This window comes from Cinclus cinclus, chromosome 2 (genome assembly GCF_963662255.1).
Source record: "Cinclus cinclus chromosome 2, bCinCin1.1, whole genome shotgun sequence".
Classification (NCBI taxonomy): Eukaryota; Metazoa; Chordata; class Aves; order Passeriformes; family Cinclidae; genus Cinclus; species Cinclus cinclus.
In genome coordinates this window covers 106,361,066-106,383,630 of record NC_085047.1, presented here as the reverse complement: position 1 = coordinate 106,383,630, position 22,565 = coordinate 106,361,066, and the positions used below count along the sequence as shown (strand labels likewise).

Genomic DNA, 22,565 nt, shown 5'->3' with positions numbered 1-22,565 from the left:
AAAATGAAGAGATTTCTTTCTGTCGACTGTTAGTCAGCAAGCTCCATTCAAATTAAATGAATGGGGGTGTGTATGTGTTTAATTAAAACACTTGCATATTTATAATTAAAATTACAAGAGTTTAAACTGACTTTTATAGTAATGTGACTACTATTTTTATTAGGACAGGTAAAAAAGTTTCTAAGTGTCTCTTAGCTGTAGATGAATACACTTTTCACCCTCTTTCACATTTTTAATGTAACAACCCATCAATCCAATGAAAACAATTTTTTTTCTTTTCTCAAAATCCTTTACAACCACAAGTTTAGCACTGGCTTAACTTCTCTTTTAATGGCTGAAATTGCAGAAAACATTTTTTTTCCATCCTAACTTATTGACTGAGTGCTGAAAGGCCTCTAAAAAAATAAATTACCTTTTCCATGTATGTTGAAGACAAAATCCACATCCTGAAAATTTAACAGTACTTCAGTTAATTTAACTAGATGTTATAAATTTCCATTAAAAAAAATTAGACCACCTCCAATTCAGTTTTTTTAATCAGAATTGCATTTCTTACTCTACTAATTTTATTTACTCTTCCACAATTTATATGACCAGGACCTATAAGGAATTTCCACAGATGTAGTTATTCATTCTGCAACAATTAGCTTCTTAAAAAATACCTCTCCTTTCTGTCCATAAAATACTTTTAAAATACAAAGAGTAAATTCTTCATTTTTCTGTTGACTCTGTATAGTATTTTTAATCAAGTTAATGAGATATTTCTGCCCTCTGATACTCTGAAGCACTCAGTTTAATAAGGGAACCAGATCAGCTCTCATGTTCGCATGCCCTCTTAGAGGAGTGATTTTGCCATACATTCAAAAATGGAAAGAAAACTTTCAAGTCATGAAAGTCTTTTAATTTGGCCTGCAAGTTCCACACCCTCCCTCCCCCCCATAATTTATATTGTTTGGATTAGTTTTGTTTTTGTTTTGTTTTGTTTTGTTTTGTTTTGTTTTAATAATGAGCATTTTCAAGAACTGCTCTTTTCAAATGACAGATCATAAAAAATACAACACTAACAGTTATCATGTGTCTTATGGGACTAGTAAGTAAAAACAGGACCCTTAACTTGTATTTATAATATTTTACTCCAGTGTATATATACTATAGTCTAAAGTAAGACTCCTTCAATGTTTCATGCTTTCTGCCCACCCCCTAGCAGGCACTTCTACCTGTATGTCTTTCTGAGTGGAGTTTATAAATCCTTGTTCTCTCAGCTTTATGTGCATATCAAAACTACTATGACAGATCAAAAAGATGGTTTTGAACCACATACACAAGAAGACATCTACAGCAGAACAGTACAGACGTTAGCTTTTGAAAATATGAGATGTAATCTGCCAACTACCATTTATAATATATTAGAATAAGACATTACAGAATGCACACAAAAGCATTTTGAAATGTCCTTGGCTTTTCAAAAGCCAGACTACATCTCGCAAGAATTTTTCTTCAGTCTTTAGAACTTCTCTTAGTAAGAGAAATAGCTACATAGGACCATTTCCTATTAAGTGTACAGCTTTTTTATGTGTGGACAACAATAGGAAAAAAATAAATGCTTTTCCCGTTGTGATCACATACTCTCCACTAAATGTCATACATCCACATTTTGCAAGAGTCTTTTCTTCCTAAATTTCGGTTCCTGCCCCCCCCCCCCCCCCATTCGTCCTAATAAACTGTCACTACTCAAATGTAAGCAAAAATTCTGCACAGTGCTAGCTGTATGAAAATGACAAACAGTTCACCTAGCCTTAATTTTTTGTTTTTCCTGGTGGTGTCAGGGTAGCTTCTCAGAAAACTGAGTTTGCTCATAAAAATTTAGATATTAAATAAAAAATAATAGAAAAGCATATGCAACCCACACAAAGGAATGAGCCTATTTCTATTTAAATGAGCTTATCACAATGCATTTTTTGCCCTTTGCCTAGTTATTCATGAGTGACTTTTTGAATTCTGAAAGCTAGCTTGAAAATTCCGAAAAACTGATGGAATTGTTTTGAAGGAATAAAACACCTGAAAATTCTCAACAGGATGTCAGCAATGCTCTGCCACTGCATGGAGGGGTGGCTGCTGGGCTGGGGGCTGTGGCCAGGTGGGAAGGTGCTCACTTTGGCCCCGCAGGAGCAGAGGTGCCTGCTGCCTCTGTCTCAGGGGATTATTTTGTGCTGCCTCTCTTCCCAGACTTGGCTCATCTACTGTTTCTACCTGGGTTTTGCCCAGGGCAGGATGGGCAGATGGGTGGTTTGCTGGAGGGCAGGAACAACCAGAGCAATGTTTGTGGGGAGGCAGTGTGGCCCCTGAAAGGTACCTCCAGCTGCTGCACATCCCAGATAGGACACCAAGACCCAAAACGCGTTGCTGGTTTGTGCGTTCATGGGGCAGGCTGGGCAAAGAGGTTTTGAGAGTGAATGGCTTTGGCCACTGAAATCACAAACTGAGAGGTAATTACCAACTCCAAACTACAGAGATAGGAACCTTTCAGCCAAAATGCAAAGAGTCAGAGGGGGTGGCATGGTAGGACAGGTCCAGCATGGGATGCCATACGGCAGGTGGTGCTTGGGCTCTGGTGCCAGGCTCAAAGCTGTGGAGGAAACAGATGTTCATGGCAAGTTGCACTTCTCACTTGGATGTGCCTGGAAGAGACAAGGTTTCCTGGCAGAGCTATATTACAAGGAAACAATACAATAATCACCTCCCTCCTCAGTTCTTACCCACCTGGCCATTAAAGACTACTGACAGCAACATTAAAATGTCCTGTTAGAAGATAAACTTAAAGCTTAAAATAAATTTACCATCTCTACACTGAAGCATCGTAACCCACCTACTTTCTAATAAAACATTTATTCTGTTTACTGCAGCTCTCGAACCAAAACCTTTGTTCTCAAAAAGGTCTCATTTTTATTTATATTTATATTTAGTTTGCCTTGAATTGAGAATAGTGAAGTATAAAAGGAAGGCTTCCAGTTGTCTTGTAGTCACAATCATCACTTTCAAAGAAAGCACAGAACGACAAAGGGAAACTTTGTGTTACATGTGAAGCACAGTTTATTCTAACTGCCAAAATTAATCAAAATAGCTATATTTTAATAAAAAACCCTATACTTATTTTGCACACTGCAGCTAGCTTAAAGAAATGCATGCTGTGATCCCATCCTAAGAAAACTTAAATACCATGAAAGATAATAACAGTAATGTTGTTTTAGACATATCGAGGTAAAAGCAATATATTTTATTAGACCAACTGGTATATTAAGCCCCTGAGATTTAAAGACAGCCTTGTACACCCAAAAGCTTTCATTTTTTTCCCCAGCTGTACATCTTGTTCAAAAAATAAATAATATCTCTACTACAAATTTGTACTTGTCTGCTTTGAAAACCCGTCATGAGTTTTTGTGCTTGTTTTATAACAAGAAAATATTATGTAGAGCCAGCTTGCCATTTCCAAAGGTTATAGCCATAACAGCTGTGAAACCTTAAAGTAGGATTCTTGTGATTTAGATGCCTATATTATAAGTCTACATTTGAGTTTGTCAACTTAAACCCCTGAATAGTCAAGAGATGGAAGTGGAATTCTGTAAAACTCAGCCCATCTGATGTTCAGTGCATTGGCATAAAGAGAACATCAGTCATGCCATGGAATTGTCACAAAGAGCAGCCAGCTCATATGCCAGTGGGTGTAAATATTAAACTTAGGTGAAAGGAGTCTTAGCTCTAAGAAAAAAAAAGAACAAAAAAAAAAAAAAAAAAAAAACCAACAAAACCAACCAAACAAAAATACCCCAAAACAGGTCATGTATGCACGATAAATAAACTTTCCACAACATGAGTAAAATTATGCCATGGGACTAGTGCCTTCAAAAAGGGCTTATTAAGGGTTGGGAATGTTTGTTGCCATATCGGGTACCTGGAGAAATGTAATCTTCTTGTTGAACATGGGAAGAATGCAGTGAGGTGAAACAGAATGATTTAGAAAGGGAGAAAATTCACAGGCATCTTTCTACTCTAGTTCCTCATCTTCACTTCGTTTAAAGAATGTGGAGGAAATTCACTGATTTATACCACTCCTCAGTCATGTTTCTGTGAAGTTGTTTCTAATACTTTTAAATGAATCCAGTTCTGGATATGAATATAATACTCCAAAGCAAAAGTAAAAACTGCATTAAAGAAATGAAAAAATGTCACTGTTGGTTCAAATTTCTTTTTCATATTCAAACAATTATTGTGTATTATCACATTCACAGAGTAAAAAAAAAAAAGGTGAAATTGTTTTCCTATATTAAGCTCTAACAGAGACAAGTAAAGCATCAGAAGTTAAATTATTATGCAATTTAAATTTAGTAATTTCTATTCCCTTTAACATATCTTTAATTTTTAAACTTCTCAGATAAAGTACCCTAGAGTGCAGAGTTATTTCACTTGACTGCTGAGTTTTATCTCTATATTATTTCCAATAAGTCAGTAGGTGTTTTACCCAAATTTATTCCAGTAAGGACTGAAACAAACTGTTTACCAAAGTGAGTAAAAACTGGGAGGAACTATAGTTTGAGAGAGATTCAGAATTAAAATCTCTACTTTAGAGTAATGTAGAAATAGATGGGTAGGTTTTCCCTTATTATGATTAAAAAAAAAAACAAAACCAGCTCTTATTCATCCTGTTTTGGAGGGTCACTATGCAGTTACCATGCATTTTGCCTGTTATTAAGGCATGAAGGAAAGATATTTAAATTACATTTAGAGAATTATTTAATTCATTTACTGAAAAAAATTGCGTGACAGAATAACCAATAAAACATCAAGGTGATTTGCAGAGCTGGAATTTTTAAAAACTGATTTCAATTTTTAAAATTGATATCAGTTCTTATCTTTCATAACCAGAAAGTCAAAAGATGAAATATTGACTCTTTAAGTCAATGGACAAATGAACATCAATCTCAGAGAAATTAAGGTTTCAGTCTTGATTCACACTTGTAGAATTCCAAGGATAAATAAAATTCCAAGTAAAAACTTGTTTCTTAAATTTCATATCCACTATTTTTCTATTGTTTACCTACCATGATACTTTGGGTGATTAATTAATACTATGAGACAACAGTATGAAAAGAAGCCTTTTTTTTTTTTTCTTGGGGGGTATTAAAGGGCAGATGACAATATTTCTGAGGAGGTCAATGCTCTTTAAGAGAACTTACTCTTTTAATATCGTGGGACATATATTAGATATCTTCTAAATTATTTTGAGACTACTATTCTGTTAACACACAAGTCCCCATGTGATATTGCTGCAGTTAAAATGAGGTGTCTTTACTTTTCTTCTGCAAACAAAAATCTTCTGCTTATAAAAACAATTGCAATGATTTGAGGTACATGTATTGTCTGGAATTTCTCTCTGGACATATGCATTACCAATATAATTTTGCTTAGGAAGTCTTGAGTTCAGAATCTGCCTAAGCCATTCAAAAGACACTGAAAACATTGGGAAAATGGTCTCCATTTTAAAGCTAAATATTCAGTTAGTCTAATTGTGTATAGATTGTTTTTAAAAATGTGTATAGATTGTTTTTAGGATGGGGCAACATAAGTTCCTTATGCTATTGTACTGGCACATTTTATACCCTGGTTTATTGAAGTACCATCCTGGAAGACTCCACGGTACATATAAATTATCTAAAGCAGTATAAGAAAAGCTTTGGAAATGACAAGTGCTCAGTTAGGACAGTATTGGTAGATTTAACATACTCTAGGGGAACGTAAAAGTAAAATGAAGTCTTCTGATTCCACAGCAATAACGTGAAACATTAACATTCAGTGTAATTTATCTGCTTTTTAAAAGGTTGTTTAACAAGCATCTTGGGTGCTTTAACAACAGATTTATTTAATTTTGTGAGATGCTATTGAACTACATATGTCTTTTATATCTTTAGTAGTCACTAACACATTTTTGTGATAAACTTTTGTCTGCAAATTCTTTCTTTCTGTAGAATGTAGCTCATCTTAACAACCTCACTACACTAACCTGAAACAATCATCTTGGTAACAACACCCACTCACATTGTTTTGATTTCAAAATTCATGAAGAAAGGGAAATTGACTCATACAAACAGACTTCCATTTTGAAAATATCATTTCCTTATTTTTTTCCTTCACCTGATGTAGAAAACCAAATATGTTTGCACTTATTACTGTCCAGAATGATGAGCATATAAACACATTGCCCAAAGGGAACAGGTTATTCATCAGGCCTTATTTTAGGGAGAGAAAATTTTCCTTCTAAAGCCCATCAAGTCTGTTCTATCACGTAAGTTTTGGCCACCCTGCTTTGCCTACTTTGAATTATTATCTAGAGGATCTTCTCTCTGCCCTAAGTTTGATAGGAATAATTTCTAATAATTAAAACTGGTCTTTTTGAACACTCCAACTCAGCACATGACAAAGGAAGAAATGTCAAAAGGTCACCAGCAGCAAGGTTGAAAATGAATCTGGAATTTTTTCTCCCTTTAACTTTTGCAACTCTTCTTTGGCTAAATTGCTGAAGCTGGTTTTCTAATTCATCAATTCAGTTTATACCATAGAGTATATGACATCATCTGCACTTCCTTTGAAGTAAAATACATAAAGCTTTGCTCACTGCTGTCTTCATTTAAGACTGATTTTGAATAACTCTCCAAACCCATTTACAATAAATGTGTTAAATGAACATTTACAGAGAATATTTTATCAAACATCAACAAAATGTTTTGATTATTATTACTCAAATACACACAAGAAATTAATTTAGACCCTTGTTTTCAGGTGCATTAAACTGATTGCACTGTGAAAGAAAATCACTCATCTCTAATTTACAAAAAGAAAAAAAAATCCCACTCTTCAGTCATAAATTTGCTAAACCTACATGATTTTATGCATTTTAAAATGTTAAGTTAGTATTTTGAACATGCTGCTTCCATAATGAGTCTATTGTTAGCTTTATATTTTATTAGTCTTTGCACACAATAATGGTAAATAGAACTTCTATCTGAATATGTTCTGGATTTGAATTAAATTAAATTAATGATGAACAAAAGGAATGAACGTCAGCTCTGATAATTATTAGGATCAGCTGAATCAAGGAGTCACTGGGTACATCCAATATAGTTCATACCTGTCATTAACTTCAGAAACCAAGCATTCTGTGCTAAAGCTCTAAATGCTTAGAAAACAACTCTCTTTGTTCTTTAATACTTTTCTCATCTAGCACCAGATAAAAATAAAGAGGAACATACTTATGGCAGCGCCTCTCTGCATTCTGATGTATTGAATGAGAAAGAGCAGCACACCTGGAAGAAATGGAAGACAACTCTTTTGGGGAAAAAAATGGTAAAGATTTTGTCTTATACAGTTAAAATGCAGTCCACTTAAAGCACACTATAACCTTCAAAGTGTGTGTGTGTGTGTGTGTGTGTGTGTGTGTGTGTCATTTTCAGGGCTTTTTTTGTTTGTTCTTTATTCACAAGATATTGTGGCTAGGTATAAAAGATATGTATATAAAAGATCCACATTTTTTGAACTGTGGGGCTATGTATATAATTTAATCACAATTATTTCTTCATACTATTTATTTTTATAGTGATCTTTTCAGCTTTAAAAATACATACATACATGTAGTCATTGAAGGTTTCCCATTACACTAATGAAGACTAAATCTGTCAGAAAGAAAAAGAGACAAAGCTTATCCAACATAACCCAAACTGTAAGCAGCACTAGGAGCATAACTGAATGAGAATTTTTTTTTTTCCTAAAAAAACCTAAAGATGGAAAAACTCATGGGTTGAAGATGGAAAAGAGTAAACTGGTACTTTCAAGATTATTGCAGAAATTTGTTAAACTGAGCAGACTGAATTTAAATAATAAAAAAAATTACTCTGTCAATTTATTATTTCTATAGCTTAATTGTAAACATGATGGAATCATTAAATCTAAAATTGTGCTCATTCCAGCGAGAGTTGTTTCCAAGGGAATTTCTCAGGGTCTAATCATTGAATAAAGAAAAAAAAGGTACCTCTGCAGAAAGGCTTCAGGATTAAGAAGCTACTGATTAGCTCTGATTCCATCCACAAGGTATAAGGTTTTCTTATTTTTGACAGAACAGAAAAAGTATTTTAATATTTAAAACTAAAACAGGATGAGTAATGTTCCAGCTCCAAGGATGATGGGGTCTGTTTGCTGTATTATATTCATGATGGAGAATTACATGTTATTTCAGTGGGGACATGTATATTCTTTCTCAGACACAGGCTGGACTTCATTTGACCTGAAAGAAACCTTTCAAAAGCAGAAAGTGTTTACAAATCCCTTGTTACTATAAGTAAAAAATAATATTATTAAACCCAATATTTAAATAAAACAAATCACTGAAGGAAAGTACTTTCGACCCATGTTGTTCACTATGACTAAATTAAAACTATATTTTCCTGATAGGATTCTTTCCCAATACTAACCACATTCTTAATTAATTAAGTCAGAGACAGCAGGTATGCCTTAATTAAAATTCCCCATATGAAAGAAAAGCTGCTAATCTGAAGTATAAAAATCTACAAATTACTTTGTACATTGCAGGACATTTTAGAATGTGTAACTGCATAATCAAAACCCAAAAAACCTACTAATTATGCTCTTTATGTGAATATTTTGATTAGTTACAAGTTAAATAATCAGTGTATAGTTTTTGTTTTGAAAAACAGGGAATTTCCAAATCCCATCTCATGACAATAATGAAATTGATTTAAATCACTTAGACAACAATATTTATTCAGTGTGAGATACAGATCTTCAAAAAAAAAAGTTTCCATTAAGATGGAAAGATCAAAGAAACAAAATCCCCCCCAAAAAAAACAAACAAAAAAGTGAGCCATGTTCTTACTGTAAAGGTGTACCCAAGGTGGCACTGAGTGCTTATAATTTAAGCTAAGAATGGGCAATTTTTTTTTTTTTAACAGGAATGGAAATTATCTTTTTCCATAGCTTAGGGGTTTTCAGCTGCTATACTTAGATGAGATGGATACTACCTACTAAGTGAGTTTGGTCTTTTTCAAAATGTGTGAATTGCCTTCTTATTTTTCAACTTGAATGGTAAATCAGAATATGAGCCATTCCAGGTTTCACTATGAGGCACTCAGATATTTAAGGTGCAAAGCACAGAGCTTATAATAAGAATATACAACAGCAATATTGAAAAGAACATGTTTATAATTACATCCACCGTTAATAGTCTGTACGAGCAGCAGGTTTCTCTAAAGGAGACAGCAATTCTGGACAAATGCATTATGTGGGAAAAATAAAGGAATCCTTCAGTGGTGACTATCCACAGTTGCCCAGAAAAGGAGGTGGTAAGGACCAGGTGTAACAAAAATTAGTACTATGAGTAAATCTATCTGGTTTTTTCTGTTTATTCACAAAACATTATAAAGATAATATGAAGACCCACAGTACTACTAGAGTTTACTAATTTGGAGGTTGTCCTTAAATCTGCTGGGGTTTGCAGAGGTGGAAATTGAATGGTTCCCTCCCTATGAATTCATTCATTTTTAACACATCAAAATCAGCCAAGTCTCTTTCTGTCTCTGTCTAGTTAAACATTAAATGCTGAACTCCTACCTGCAGTACAAGTGATGAATTGCATTTTTTAACTATTTCTACAAATAGTAACATGAATCTGGTTCCCATGCTTTTTTCTTTCTCTTTTCTGCCAGTCTGAGGCTGTTGAAATACTGCTGTGCAGTGGAGCACCAACCAAAGGGACAGAAGGGATCACTTAAAGATGCAGGGAACATGTACTTTTGAAATCCAGGTATCAAATTTTGCAAAAGATAATTCACATTATTCTTGGTATAAATCACACACTTGAATCTTTCTCTGTTTTCTTTCAAACAGAGTATATGGATGTTTATTGTGAGGTTAATCACTCGACAGTAATTGCCTATCTGTACTGACTAAATAAATCAGTGCTATACAACAACAAAGAGGTCCTGGTTATTGGGTTTAAATAAACATGATTGACTACTAAAGTCTCCCAAAAACAACATAAACAATATGATTTCCAGACACATCCAACAGCAGAAAATTTCATTCCCTAATTGACTATGATTTCTGTTAATGTGGAGGGAAAACAGGATACAGTGAAAGAGAAAACAAACTTTTCACCATTAAAGGAAACTGTTGCAGCTCAACCTAACGCTTAACATGTGTTACCAGTTGCTCTGTACCTCATATTTATATATTAAGTACAAAAAAGGATCAAGAACAACCTACATAATCATTCTGGAAGTTTTGTTTCTTGGTTCTTTAGATACTTTGAAGGTTCAAGAACTTATAAATGCAAGCCTCTTTGTCAACCATATGGATTTAGTTCACCTCTGTTTTGCCAGGAAAATCCTCATTGTGCCTTCTTTTAGGAAATACACCATGAAACTACACAGCATTACAGAGATCATGACATACTCCTGCCTACCACTGTAATCCTATAATTGTAAAAGCTCATTTTTTACCTTACATGTATATTCATCTACATGTTTTACATAATTGTAAAATGGAGGTTAGAGGTCTGGTGAGGGATGGAAAAATCAGTGGATCATTCTTCACAGTGTTCTGCTGCTGTGGATATTACTATTACAGTATATATTTTGTTTTCATTGATAACGGATTTTAAATATTGATATGGTAGCTTTAAAAGCAGTTTATGTTAAATGCATCTTATGCAATTGCTGTTTGCTGAATTATAGTTTATTCATGTTACATAATTACTGTGTGGAACTTAATACTTCAAAATGGCTTTGAAGCCAAGACTAAATGGATTAAAAAATAATCAGACTAATGTAAAATAAATTAATTAGTAACCACAGCGCACTCAGATCAGGAAGTTCTTGAACTATACACTAGATAAAGTAGGGAGAGAAGAACACAGAAAAAATGCTCCTGTCCGTCACCACGTGTTGCTCAAGCACCTGTCACAGACTGGCAATGGTCTCAGTGGGGCAGAGCTACTGCTCTTGGGTTGTGGCTACAGCTGCTCTCATGTCCAGAGACAGTTAGAGCTTGTACTGTGGAGTTAGTGCTAAAGCTGTTCTTATGTCCCAAATAATTTAATCACATGACAGAGTATGATAAACATAATTATTTTTTTTTTTCTGTAAGAGGACATGCTTCCTGAATTTACCTGTTCGTTGACCACACCTTCCACTCAAAAAAAAAAAAAAAAATACAACTGCCCACAAGCTTCTGGAACAGAACAAAACTCAAAATTGTCAAGATATTACAGATACCACTGTGAAGTATTCGGGACAATTTTAATATATCAGATGTATCAACCATTCATAGTATCCACACTTAAGCACACAGCAAAGTTGTGTTCAAGTGTTAATGACTCAAAAACTCAAAAACACACAGCTTGAACCACAATATTCAGTGGGCTTTTTTAAAAAAATATAAGAGATAGAAAGAACCTGTAATTACCTGTAACTGTCAACTCCGTGGTTCTTCTGACAACAAAGAATCCATATTTTAGCTCACAAGTGTAATTTCCAATGTCATCCTCTCTAACCTCCCGAATGACAAGAGTGTCCTTTTTAAACACAATGCTTGATCTCCACGTCTTTGACTTGCATTCCTGTTTAAAGAGAATATCAAACTTCAGGGATTTTGCTCTTACACTTAAAATGGACCACTGTGGACTATGCTGTCCAAAGTCAAGTTGGTTAAGCAAGAGCTCAGGCTAGTTATAAATGTATAAAAACTAAATATGTAAAGTTTCAGTCTATATGGATGTTGGTTAAAAAAAAAACCTGGTTTTATCACCTGATTTGATATTTATGCCTCTGGCTAGAAAAGGGAGTTGATTGCTTCGGTGGGTATTTTTCTGACATTAGTTTGCTCAGTGGCTTGTATTTAATTTACTTATTTAACATTACACTTATGTCTGCAATCTATGACTTTTGTATTACCAGCAGCTCAGGCTGCAGGGAATATTTTTTTTTTCTTTTTAATTCAATTTTATAAAAATTAAAAACTTAGAGAAACAGAAGAAGAGAATGAGGAGAAATAAGAATGCTAGATATCTCTTTCAAAAACCATCTTAGAATCAAAGCTCTCTTAAGATAAAAAACATGCATTCTTAATCTAAAAAGTATTTTATTGCAGACACAAAATCCAAGATGAGAATAAGCAAGTAGTTGGCTACATTTCTCCTATCGTAAATATGCTATCAGTCAATTTGGATGTTATCTTTCCAGGCCACAAAATTTTACTCTTTAGGCAGCACAGTCTTGTATGCCATAATTAATTCTACTGCACTGCCCACAGGCAACACAACTTGCAAGAACTTGGCCCTTAAGGAATGTTCTAGAAAGCATTACCCAATATTGAATTTAAAGTTATTGATAAAAACAATGGAATTATATTTGCAAATATAACCTTAAGTATATACATAGAAACAGAAGACTTGGTAGTATTTGCTGAATTTTATCCTGCAAACTTAAGCTGTTTATTCAGGTAAACCATATGTAGATACCTCATACAGTTTACTAAAGGAAACATTTGAATTTCTCAGTAAATTCTTTCCTACCGTTGGTTCTGTTGTCTTTTTGTGACAGAATTAAAAACAATCAAAGCTTCATAAAACATTTAGATCAAGAGAGTCATAAGAACATTGTATAATATATATTTGAAGGTATAAACCTCTTGCATTTCTTACCTTATACCACAGAATTTCAGGCTCCCTAAATGGAAATAAAAAATCCTCAATTTCAGGACATGAGATTTCCTTGCTTTTGCTAAGTTCAGCTTTTTCAAAATATTTCATCTTTGAATTGTAGCAGAGTCCAGTGTCATTTTCACCCACTGTCAGCGATATGGACACTTTCATACAGTAAGTTGAGTTTCTGTAATGCAATAAAAATAGAAAGAAAAGTCTAATAAATTGGAACTTGAGCAACACACCAAGAGCCACATATTCATCAGTGCTGAGTATGCCTGAAACTGGAAGTGGCAACATTTTACAGAAGTTAATTAAAAAGAATCTTGTGATTAATTATAAGATGAAGGATGTTTCAGCCTCAGGCACTGCCAGACTGTTGACCATAGCCTTCAATGCCCATACTCCCAGGACAAAATATTTTGCATTATCTACAGACTTCATGAGCTTGTGCTCTCTCTGGAAACTTGTTACTACATCTGCTTCTGGTTGTTGATAAGCAAGGCAGCCAGAGACCAGGGAACTTTGTCTGCCCTTCCACATTCCACTTTGAGATTCAATCAGGGAAAAAGACAAAACTGCTTGAATTTTTTTTTCCTCACTTAAGTTTCCAGGTGGTGAAGCAAATGAGTGTATAAAGCTGAGTACTCCCTGGGAGCACACTGTGACAGTGTAAGATTTCTCTCCTACTGTTCTGTAAATGCATTTTACCCCTGGCCTGCTGACAGAGGATCCTGCAGAGACCATCGAGGAAACATTCACCTCCTTATCACCACTCTCATGCCCTATGAGCTGATTGCTTATTTATAATGGACTTGTGTGTTTCAGAAATGGCAGAACCTCAAAGATCAATTTCTTAATACTTAAGGATAAAGAATACGAAAACTTAATTCAAGAACTCTAGAGTCAATTTTTCTACAGAAAATGTAGCCCTGTAAAATTTTGAAATTAGAGAAAAGTCTTAAAAATGTAAATTTTTGAACAGAATGATCCTTAGCCGTTGATCTAATTCTTGGACTTGTAAGAAAAACAAACACAATATTATTTCCTTATAATGAACAAGTATAATTTGTTACCATGTTTGAAAATCTGGCTGTATAAAGCAAATAAAGTTAAGCTTTATGCAAATCAAAAAAAGAATCCACTGAATATGGATCACTCTTGCTGCATTTAAGCTGGTAAAGAGCCAATTCCCATTTTTACCCACACATGCAGTTGAAAATCACTCATTTTTTAAAGAATACTTTTTTACTTGTGCAAATTATTTCTCCATTAAGTAGTTAATTGGAATATTTTATTTATCTGTATATCATGTGTCTTGAAAATATCATAAAATGTCAATTAATTCTGTATTTGCAAATTGCTAAAAGGATTTTTCTTTGTTCTTGGAAAACTCGTCGCTTGGAAACAGGTTCTGAACAATTCATCAAACTCAGGTTTAAGAGCAAACTAACTAGATGAGAGTGTCCTCTTACTGGGTGACAGGGATCTGTTTGGCTACACAATTTTCACATTTAAATATTCTCTTTCACTCCTTCCTGTGTGTTTATGCATCATGTTTTGTTCATGTTACTGAATCGCATTATTTAAATATTTCTAGAAGTACATGGTGGGGAAAAAAAAATAAAAGAGAGAGAGAGGACACTTTGCTGTCTTACCAGTCTCTGAAGAACCAAGGTTACTAAAAATTTTGCATAGGCATCCTTCAGTATTTGGAGTGAATTTTGCAAAAATTATGAATAAATGTTTTGATGTACTAAAGAATTCTGTTCTGCAACACTGACAATGTCAATTGCCAGAGACAGAATTTTGTCTGAGGCACATCCAAGTTTCCATCGCAACAGCAGATCCTTTAGCAGATGCAGCTAAGGCTTCCTACTCCATAAGAGAAGCATTTTGGAAATATTTCAGAATGTTTAAAATAATTGTTTGAAGGGTATCTTTCTAAACTGTCAGATACAAGGTACTGAAAAATTTTGGGTGGATTTTTATCAGCTGAGTTCCCTAACATAATTTTCATTCAAAAGCTCAAAGTATTATCAAAAAGCCCTACAGTTCCAGATGCCCACTGGTGACACAAACTTCCTTATTTCAATTCTAAATATTAACTGCACTGTCAATCTGACTCATCTCATACTCTGTGTCAGAAACCAAGGCTGTTGGAATGAAATGAGGAAGGTACAGAAGGCAGAGCAACACAAACAGTATGAGGTTAGAAAACCAAGATAATGGGCTCACAGTACAGAAAGAGAGAAAGAAAATTAAATAGTCCCCAGGTAGGAATAAAGTAAAAAGAAAAAGAAAAGAAAAAGAAAAAAAAAAGAAAAAGAAAAAGAAAAAGAAAAAGAAAAAGAAAAAGAAAAAGAAAAAGAAAAAGAAAAAGAAAAAGAAAAAGAAAAAGAAAAAGAAAAAGAAAAAGAAAAAGAAAAAGAAAAAGAAAAAGAAAAAGAAAAAGGGGGTGAGTTTGCTGATTACAGCTAGATCATGAAGGATATAGTAGCTGTAAAACCTCTGAGGCAACAGCAAAAGCAGCAGGCAGAGGAGCTCTCTGGAGCATGCAGAGGGTAAAAAATGCTCATGTGCTACAAGTAAGAAAGTTTTCCATATGTCTCTTACTGGAGGGACCAGATAAGAAACAAATAAAACAAGCAAAAAAAACCCATATGACATGAGTTCAAGGGATTTTAAATACTGGCATTAGCTAAATTAACTGTGCTTTAACTCACTTATCACATGGTATCGTCGGGGCGTTTCTTTTGTTTGCTTGTTTTCCTTTGTTTTTTTCCTGAACATGGTGAAAGAGGAGGTGTCAAATTATCGAATTAATCTTCCCCTAATGTACCAGTCACAAATATTCACAAGTATAAAATTAGCTAGAACCTTTTTGTACATATAAATGAAGGTTTTCATTTTCATCTGTTATTCAAGAGATGTTCAAGTGTTAAAATAATGAGATCTGAAAGTACAAAATACAAAAACAGGAAGATAAAAGCTGTTTGGTATTTTTTTATTTAATACAATAAACCTGTTTAAATCAAATTTATCTTAAAATTAAATGAACTTGTTAGAGAGAAAAGGAGAAGGGGAGACACAAGGTTGAAAACAGACAAGAGAACACACACAGACAAAAAATAGCTTCTCTAAACTTTAGCTTTTGCAATATTCCCATCTACATTTAAAGGAGTTACTTTGAACACTAACCACTTAAAGAATGGTTACTTTATAAATGCATCTCCAAAATGTGCTAGATGGGTCTTTATGCTTACAAAACTCTGGGTTATTTTTTTTTTTTTTTTTCAGAAAAAGACTCCTGGTAATTGTCAGTCTCCAGCCTCACCAGAGAGAGCTCAGTGATGGATTTCTACAGCTCAGTACTGTCCAGGCAGCATCCCTCATCATCCCTATTCATGACAGAAGGGAAAGTGGGACTCTTCCTGTTACTTGTCCACACTGGTGCTTTGCCATTATACTGTTTACCAGGGTAAACAAACTGGAAAGCAAACAGGAAGTCAGGAAATCTCTGTTATGTTTTTCCTCATCTTGCAAAGTTGGAAAATAACGTTATTTTCTTCTGGGTTGGAAAAGTAACTTTATTTCCAACTCCTTCAGGTCTTGACATTTAAAAGAAAGACAGAGAAAAATCTTTTCTTTGCAGTTTTATTTTAAATTTCAATAAGCAGACTGAGCCACTGTGTCCATATTCACTTTCTATAAATGGTCCACCACATTTCTGGGGCAAACTTTTGTTGACTTCATTAATTAGTTTTTTCATGATTTTGCAGACACAATTTTGTCCTTTTTCAGCCCAAGTAACTTCTGTTACAGTTATTTGGATGCCTGAAAGCTGGAGAGAAAAGAATTCATTCAAGACAGAAACAAAAACATGTTATTGATAATCTACTCGTGCTCTTGGCCTGTGACTCCAAAGGCTCTTTGTGAGCTTTTCAACTTGCACACAAAAATTTTTAAAGCCTCTACATAGCAGCAGGGTTTTTCTGAGGACACCCCTGAGGCCTCGGGCACGCGGTGACGGAGGAAGGGCAGGGCACGCGGGGCAGCCAGGATTATTCCCCTTCACCAAGGTGCCCTTGGCAGCAGGATCTGATGGCCCCAGCAGGTCACTGCTCCCCCAGTGGCTTCTGGAGCATTCATTCAGGACAGCAGTTCAAACCCTTTATATGCAGGGTTCCCTTTTATTGGATATGGGTTTTGGTTTGGCTCTGGAATGGCTGACTCCCGCACTCGCTGGTTCTGATGTCTGAAATCACAGATTGCCTTTTCCACAAAGTTTCCAGAGACAACAGAGCTGCAAGTGCTGGGGCAGTGCTTCAGGTGTGGGGAAAGGAGAAGAAAAGTGGAGGGAGATGGACAGAAGCCAGCTGGAATTTTCCTCTGTGCCTTAGAAATTATCTCCTGCTTCCATACCCTGGGGGGCCAACCCAGTTTGGAAACCCAGTTTTGACCTCAATTGAATTACATAAGCACTGATTTCTTCCCTCAAGGGTCACCCAATTATGTGCATGATACTATGAAATAACCCAGTGCACAGGAGCCTCCAGGACTATTTGAATATCAATACTCTGCAAGACACTTGTTTCAGTAGATTTGAATTGGACACACCAGAAAATATTCTTTAGTTTTAACGCCCATTTCCATCCTTGGAAGATAAACCTTCACATTTTATCTTTTTCTGACACGAGTGGTATGCACTGCCATCCTGAGTTTCCCCTTCACTCCAAACCTGTCAAAAGAGAATGTCAAAATGCAAAGTCTAACTGCATTAGAATAATGCTTTCCTTTTGTAAGAGGGAGTTAGTGACTGATGTGAAAGGCCTTTTACTGATGTCCTGAACAATAAAAATTAAATAAAAATTAGCCTTTGCAAAGGGAGTTTAATTTTCTCATCTTTATAATCCCCTAAGTTTTCTTTTTTGGGTAAACTAGGGAAAAATGTGTAAATTTTTATGTTACCAATTTTCCTGTATTATCTCTATATTTTTTAATATCAAAGTGAAACTTCAATCTGATATTTATTTCCACATTTTAATAAAACACCACTTTCTTAGTACAAAATACTAAAAAAATTATGACAATAACCTTAATTATGAACTTTTACTGGCAATTACATGTACGGCAAAATTATATAAAATTAACTAATTTCCTTATCAAATATTTTCTTTCACATTAAAGCTTCCTTTCAGACACATTTAAAGAAAAAAACAAAGTCCATAATCTTACTGTACAGGTATACAAAAATATTCCTAAAATGTAACTCTGTCTGCACTCCTGCAGTATATGAATATAACTCTAAATACATTTTATTTGAAGTTAAAGATTTCTTACAGAGAAAATGTGTCTATACGTATGTGTCTATAGACATATATGGTTATGCTGTGGATTCCAATAACTGTAAAATTTATACTAGATATATGTGATTCAAGAAAGTTACAATATAAAAAATTTAAAAGCATATTAATAGTATACCTATATGTTATTTAGTATAAGAAAATTTCAATTTAAAAAATAACTTTCTATTAAAATATTTGCTATTGGAAATTCAGAGAATAGCACTTATGGATTACAGGTAAAAATGTTAGAGGTAGTTAAAAAGGATAGTAATAAATCAAAAAATGCACAGGGCATATAGGGTGAGTAAGATATGGATTGCCACTAATCTGAATTTAATTGTGCAATTGATATTTTAGTGCTAGTTACAAATTAATGCTAAATTAGCTACTCATTTCAGTAAGGCTTCCCAGGATCATTAGTGAAGAAATTTTGGGCCAGTGAGTCATAAAGTGCTAGAATGGAGATGTGTCAGAATGATACTAAATGTTTGCACTGCAGCAGATCAATGTATATTCCCAGAGGAGACAGAAGTATGAAGAGCCATGCAAAAGTGTTCCCTTACAGATGAAAATCCCTTTAGCTTTCAACAAACTGCAGTAGGGAGATAATACCATAGCATGAAATGCCTCTAGGTATACTGTGTCCTCATAATCCAGGACACGATGGCACTTGCTTTTTCTTGGGAGCCAGTGATCCTGAAGAGGACTAATTTTTATACCCTTACCCTTACTTACTCAGCACCATACACCAGAACAGCAGAAATGCTTCTTTCAAAAGTTACAAGCTAATAGAGTTGTATTATTCCTCCCATTTCTTTCATTTATAGAATCACAGAATCACAAAATATTTGAGATCAGAAGGAAACAAGGATGTCATCTTGTCCAACCCCCCTGACCAAGGACAGCCACTTAGATGTGCTTGCCCAGGAGCATGTTCAGACCGCTTTTGAATATCCCCAAGGATGGAGAATCCACAGCCTTCCTGGGCAACCTGTGCCAGGGTTCAGTCGCCCTCATGGTGAAAAGTGTTTCCTGATGTTCAAATAGAATATTCTGTGTTCCAGTTTGTGTCCATTGCCTCTGGTCCTGTCACCAGGCAACACTGAAAATAGCCTGGCTCCATCCTGTTGGCAGCCTCCCTTCAGAAATGTATATTTGTCAGTGAGAATTTTCTGTGCCTTCTCCAGAATAAAGAGTTCCAGCTCTCTCAGCAGAGATGTTCCAGTTCCTTTATCATCTTCATGCTTCTTCATTGAACTCTCCATGTTTCTCTTGCATCAGTGAGTCTGGAACTGGACACTGTACTCCAGTGGTCTCACCACTGCTGAGTAAAGAGGAAGGGCCACCTCCGTTGGTGTGCTGGCAGTACTTTGCATAATGCAATACAGCTCATTATTCACCTTTTTTTTTTGTTGCAGGAGCACATTGCTGGTTCATGTTCAACTTGGCTTTCATCAAAACTCCCAAATGCTTTTCTTCAAATTTGCACACATTTTTGTTCATGAAACATCTGTTTTCACGGGTGGTGGAGCGGATGGAGGGGAACCATTAAAGAAAAAAAAACAAAAAAAATTCCAAGTACTATATGAAAAGGACAGGAAAAAAAATAGGGTTGGTATGAGTATGACTAGAAAAAATGCAGACTTTCTGAAGGTAGAGGTCCTTAAAATTGTGTCTATTGTATGGTGTACCAGAGCCTGCTCCAGCAGCTGTGCTTCTGTGTTCAGGAACAATTGAGTGTTAGCACATCCTGATGACTCAGAAGGTCAACAAATACTGGAATGTCTTAATCACCAAATCATCCCTTTTGCAGATGCAACTGGCCTTCTTTTATAGTCCTAAAACTGAAAACATTGAAAATGCAGTGCTGCTAAATGGCTTGTCCCTTGTTCCCTCTTTTGCTTAAAGAACCCACACAGCTCTCAGATAAAGACAGATCCCGTCATTCACTCTCAAACGCAAAGTTAATTTTCTGTTCAGCTGTCGAGCAGATGCATAAAGAATATCCCATGAAGGTATCTGTCTTGTTTCTGAATGATTAGATATTTATCTGTTGCTAACTCTGCATGAGTGTTTTATTTTTCTGAATAGAAAAGTTACTCATTAATGGTAGATATGGACAGAGATATCCGACAATTACAACATCTATTATAGATATTAGAGGAATGACATTTGCACACGAATAAGATTCCCTTGAAAATCTCTCCATAACTCTTTCCCATATATATACAGTAAAAATGGGACTATATTAAAAAATCATCACATTTATTGGGTTCAAGGCTGTTTCCTAGCATATTGATGACACCTCTTCAGATTCCTGAAAATTATTTAATGGGATTTAATGACAATTCTGAATTTTAAAAAAAAATCCCTAAATAATTCCTAGAATTATGACTCCTATGTTTGTTAAAAAAAACAAAACAAAACAAAACCACAAAAAGCCTAAACCACTCCTCCCTAAAAAATAAAACCCAAACAACACCCTACCAAAAAATCCCCAACCTCTACAGTTTTAGTTATACTTGTTTTACACCTACTTTCCTAAGAAGGAACAATTCAGATATCAGTCAGTCTTCCTTACCAGTCACAAGATTAAAAGGAAGATAGTAAGTAGTATGACATCTCAGTAAGAGCATTGCTGTGTACAGATTGAGCCAGAACTCAAAAGAAAGTAGCAATTTTCTGCAGAAAAGTCAGTCTTTGGAAAAGCTGCTATTGCTGCTACTAAAGCAGAAATTTAGAAATGTGCAAGTATTTTTATGAACTTATACAACTGAAGGTCTCAGAGCAAGTCCTGAATTTCAAAGGTAGTAGAATTTGAAGAAACAAATCAATAAACAAAGAGAACAAAATTTGGATTTGTCCTTCATTTGAGGATCATAAAGGACACAGGAAACTTAGCTTTTAATCATTTTTGATTGTGTTCATACAAAGAGCTTTACCTCAAAACAGTTTCCAAAATTGCCTTAATGTGATCTCGAACAATGTAAAAAATATTTTTATTTCACTCCAACTTTAAAATGTGATCCTGATACCTTTCAGGCTCTATCTGAAGATCAGAGTTATGGAAGCTCAGGGAATACAAACCAGTATTTGCACTATGTTCATATCAACAGCATCCCTGAAGACTAACATGGGCAATTAAAATCTTCTACCCACGCGTGCTACCAACTCTGCCCAGCACTGAGAGTGTTCTCAGTTCAGCCTCCAGAGCTTCTATCCAGTTTAAGTGTCTGCCCTTAAATGTACTAAAGATCATATTTTTGTACAGTCAAGGGAAACTGTAGAAAAAAATAATCTTTACAGAAAAAAAAAAAACCAAAAAAACTCAGTGAACCATTTTAGGTAAGCATTACTTGAGAATCTTTGGAAATATTTCATTGAAGAGGTTGGGACAGCCAGAGGGATACACTCTTTGTTGTAAGGCTTTCAAAGTATGAGTTGTGACTCCATGCTAAAGGATTATTAATTCCTTTCTTCTACAGAATCCCCAAATAAATTAATTCTTTCTTTCCTCAGCATAAAACCAGTATCTGTGGGCCTTCACTCTTAATGTCACATTTCTATCTCCAGTGTCTGAGCCTAAGTACAAAACAACACATTTGAGAATTCAAATTCAAAGCAGAGACTCAAGTTTCTAGGATATGAAATTATACTGTTATTTGTCCCATATTATCTACCACCAAGGTAAACAACTCTGATGACAAATGAAAAGGTTTCAGCACTGGCTGCTCAAACAGTGTGTGAGGATAAGGCACAGGCAAGTGCCAGACACTATAGCTAAATCTTTTCATTCCTTGATTTAGTTTTCAAGCTTGCTGCTACATGTCATCCTCAGAAACATGAATCACACAGAAGATCCAGACATGAAAATCCAGTCATATGAACAGCAGCAATATGAATGTATGAGACCATTTCTATACAGAGGCTTCGAATAATCTCACCTAAATCAAGTGTGCTTGTGAAAGCTATTTTCATTTCACAAAAATGAGGTTTGCTTTACACCTTTTAATTCATACCTCAAACATAAATAGTAAACTGAACCAGTTTAAATACATTTCAGATACTTGAAAGTCACTTCTTTTTCAGTTGTCCTACTATGGAACATTTGTATGCCAGAGTCCTTATACAACACCATTCAGCACAGATGCAGGAGGGACAGTAGTAGACACCTCTTTCTCAGACATGTTTTTTTCTTGGTGTTGGACTCAAAGAAAAGTCCACTTCATTTGTCAGAAATGCAGAATCTCCACTTTGGCTTGGCTGGTTGCTTCCTTGTACAGCAGGATACAGCTTCCAGCTGGGCTGGTGCTGCCAACTTAATAATCTCCTGTTCTTTGTCACCTAGCTTCACCCACAAATTCCCTACTATCTAAATATAGGAATAGCTGTATAAAAATGTTCAATTCCATTTATAAATACATTTCGGCTCAAAACACTGCCACCAGTTTCTA

General features: G+C 35.0%; 1 protein-coding gene across 1 annotated transcript in view; it reads right to left on the bottom strand.

Annotated features, from left to right (window-relative positions):
• The window catches only part of IL1RAPL1 (interleukin 1 receptor accessory protein like 1), a 595,893-nt gene that overhangs the window by 251,447 nt on the left and 321,881 nt on the right, over positions 1-22,565 (bottom strand). Inside the window, exons 3-4 of the mRNA XM_062515161.1 lie at positions 12,764-12,950; positions 11,527-11,680 (exon numbers count right to left, since the gene is read on the bottom strand). Of these exons, the coding sequence (XP_062371145.1) occupies positions 11,527-11,680; positions 12,764-12,950 (341 nt within the window). The remainder of the gene's footprint in view (positions 1-11,526; positions 11,681-12,763; positions 12,951-22,565) is intronic.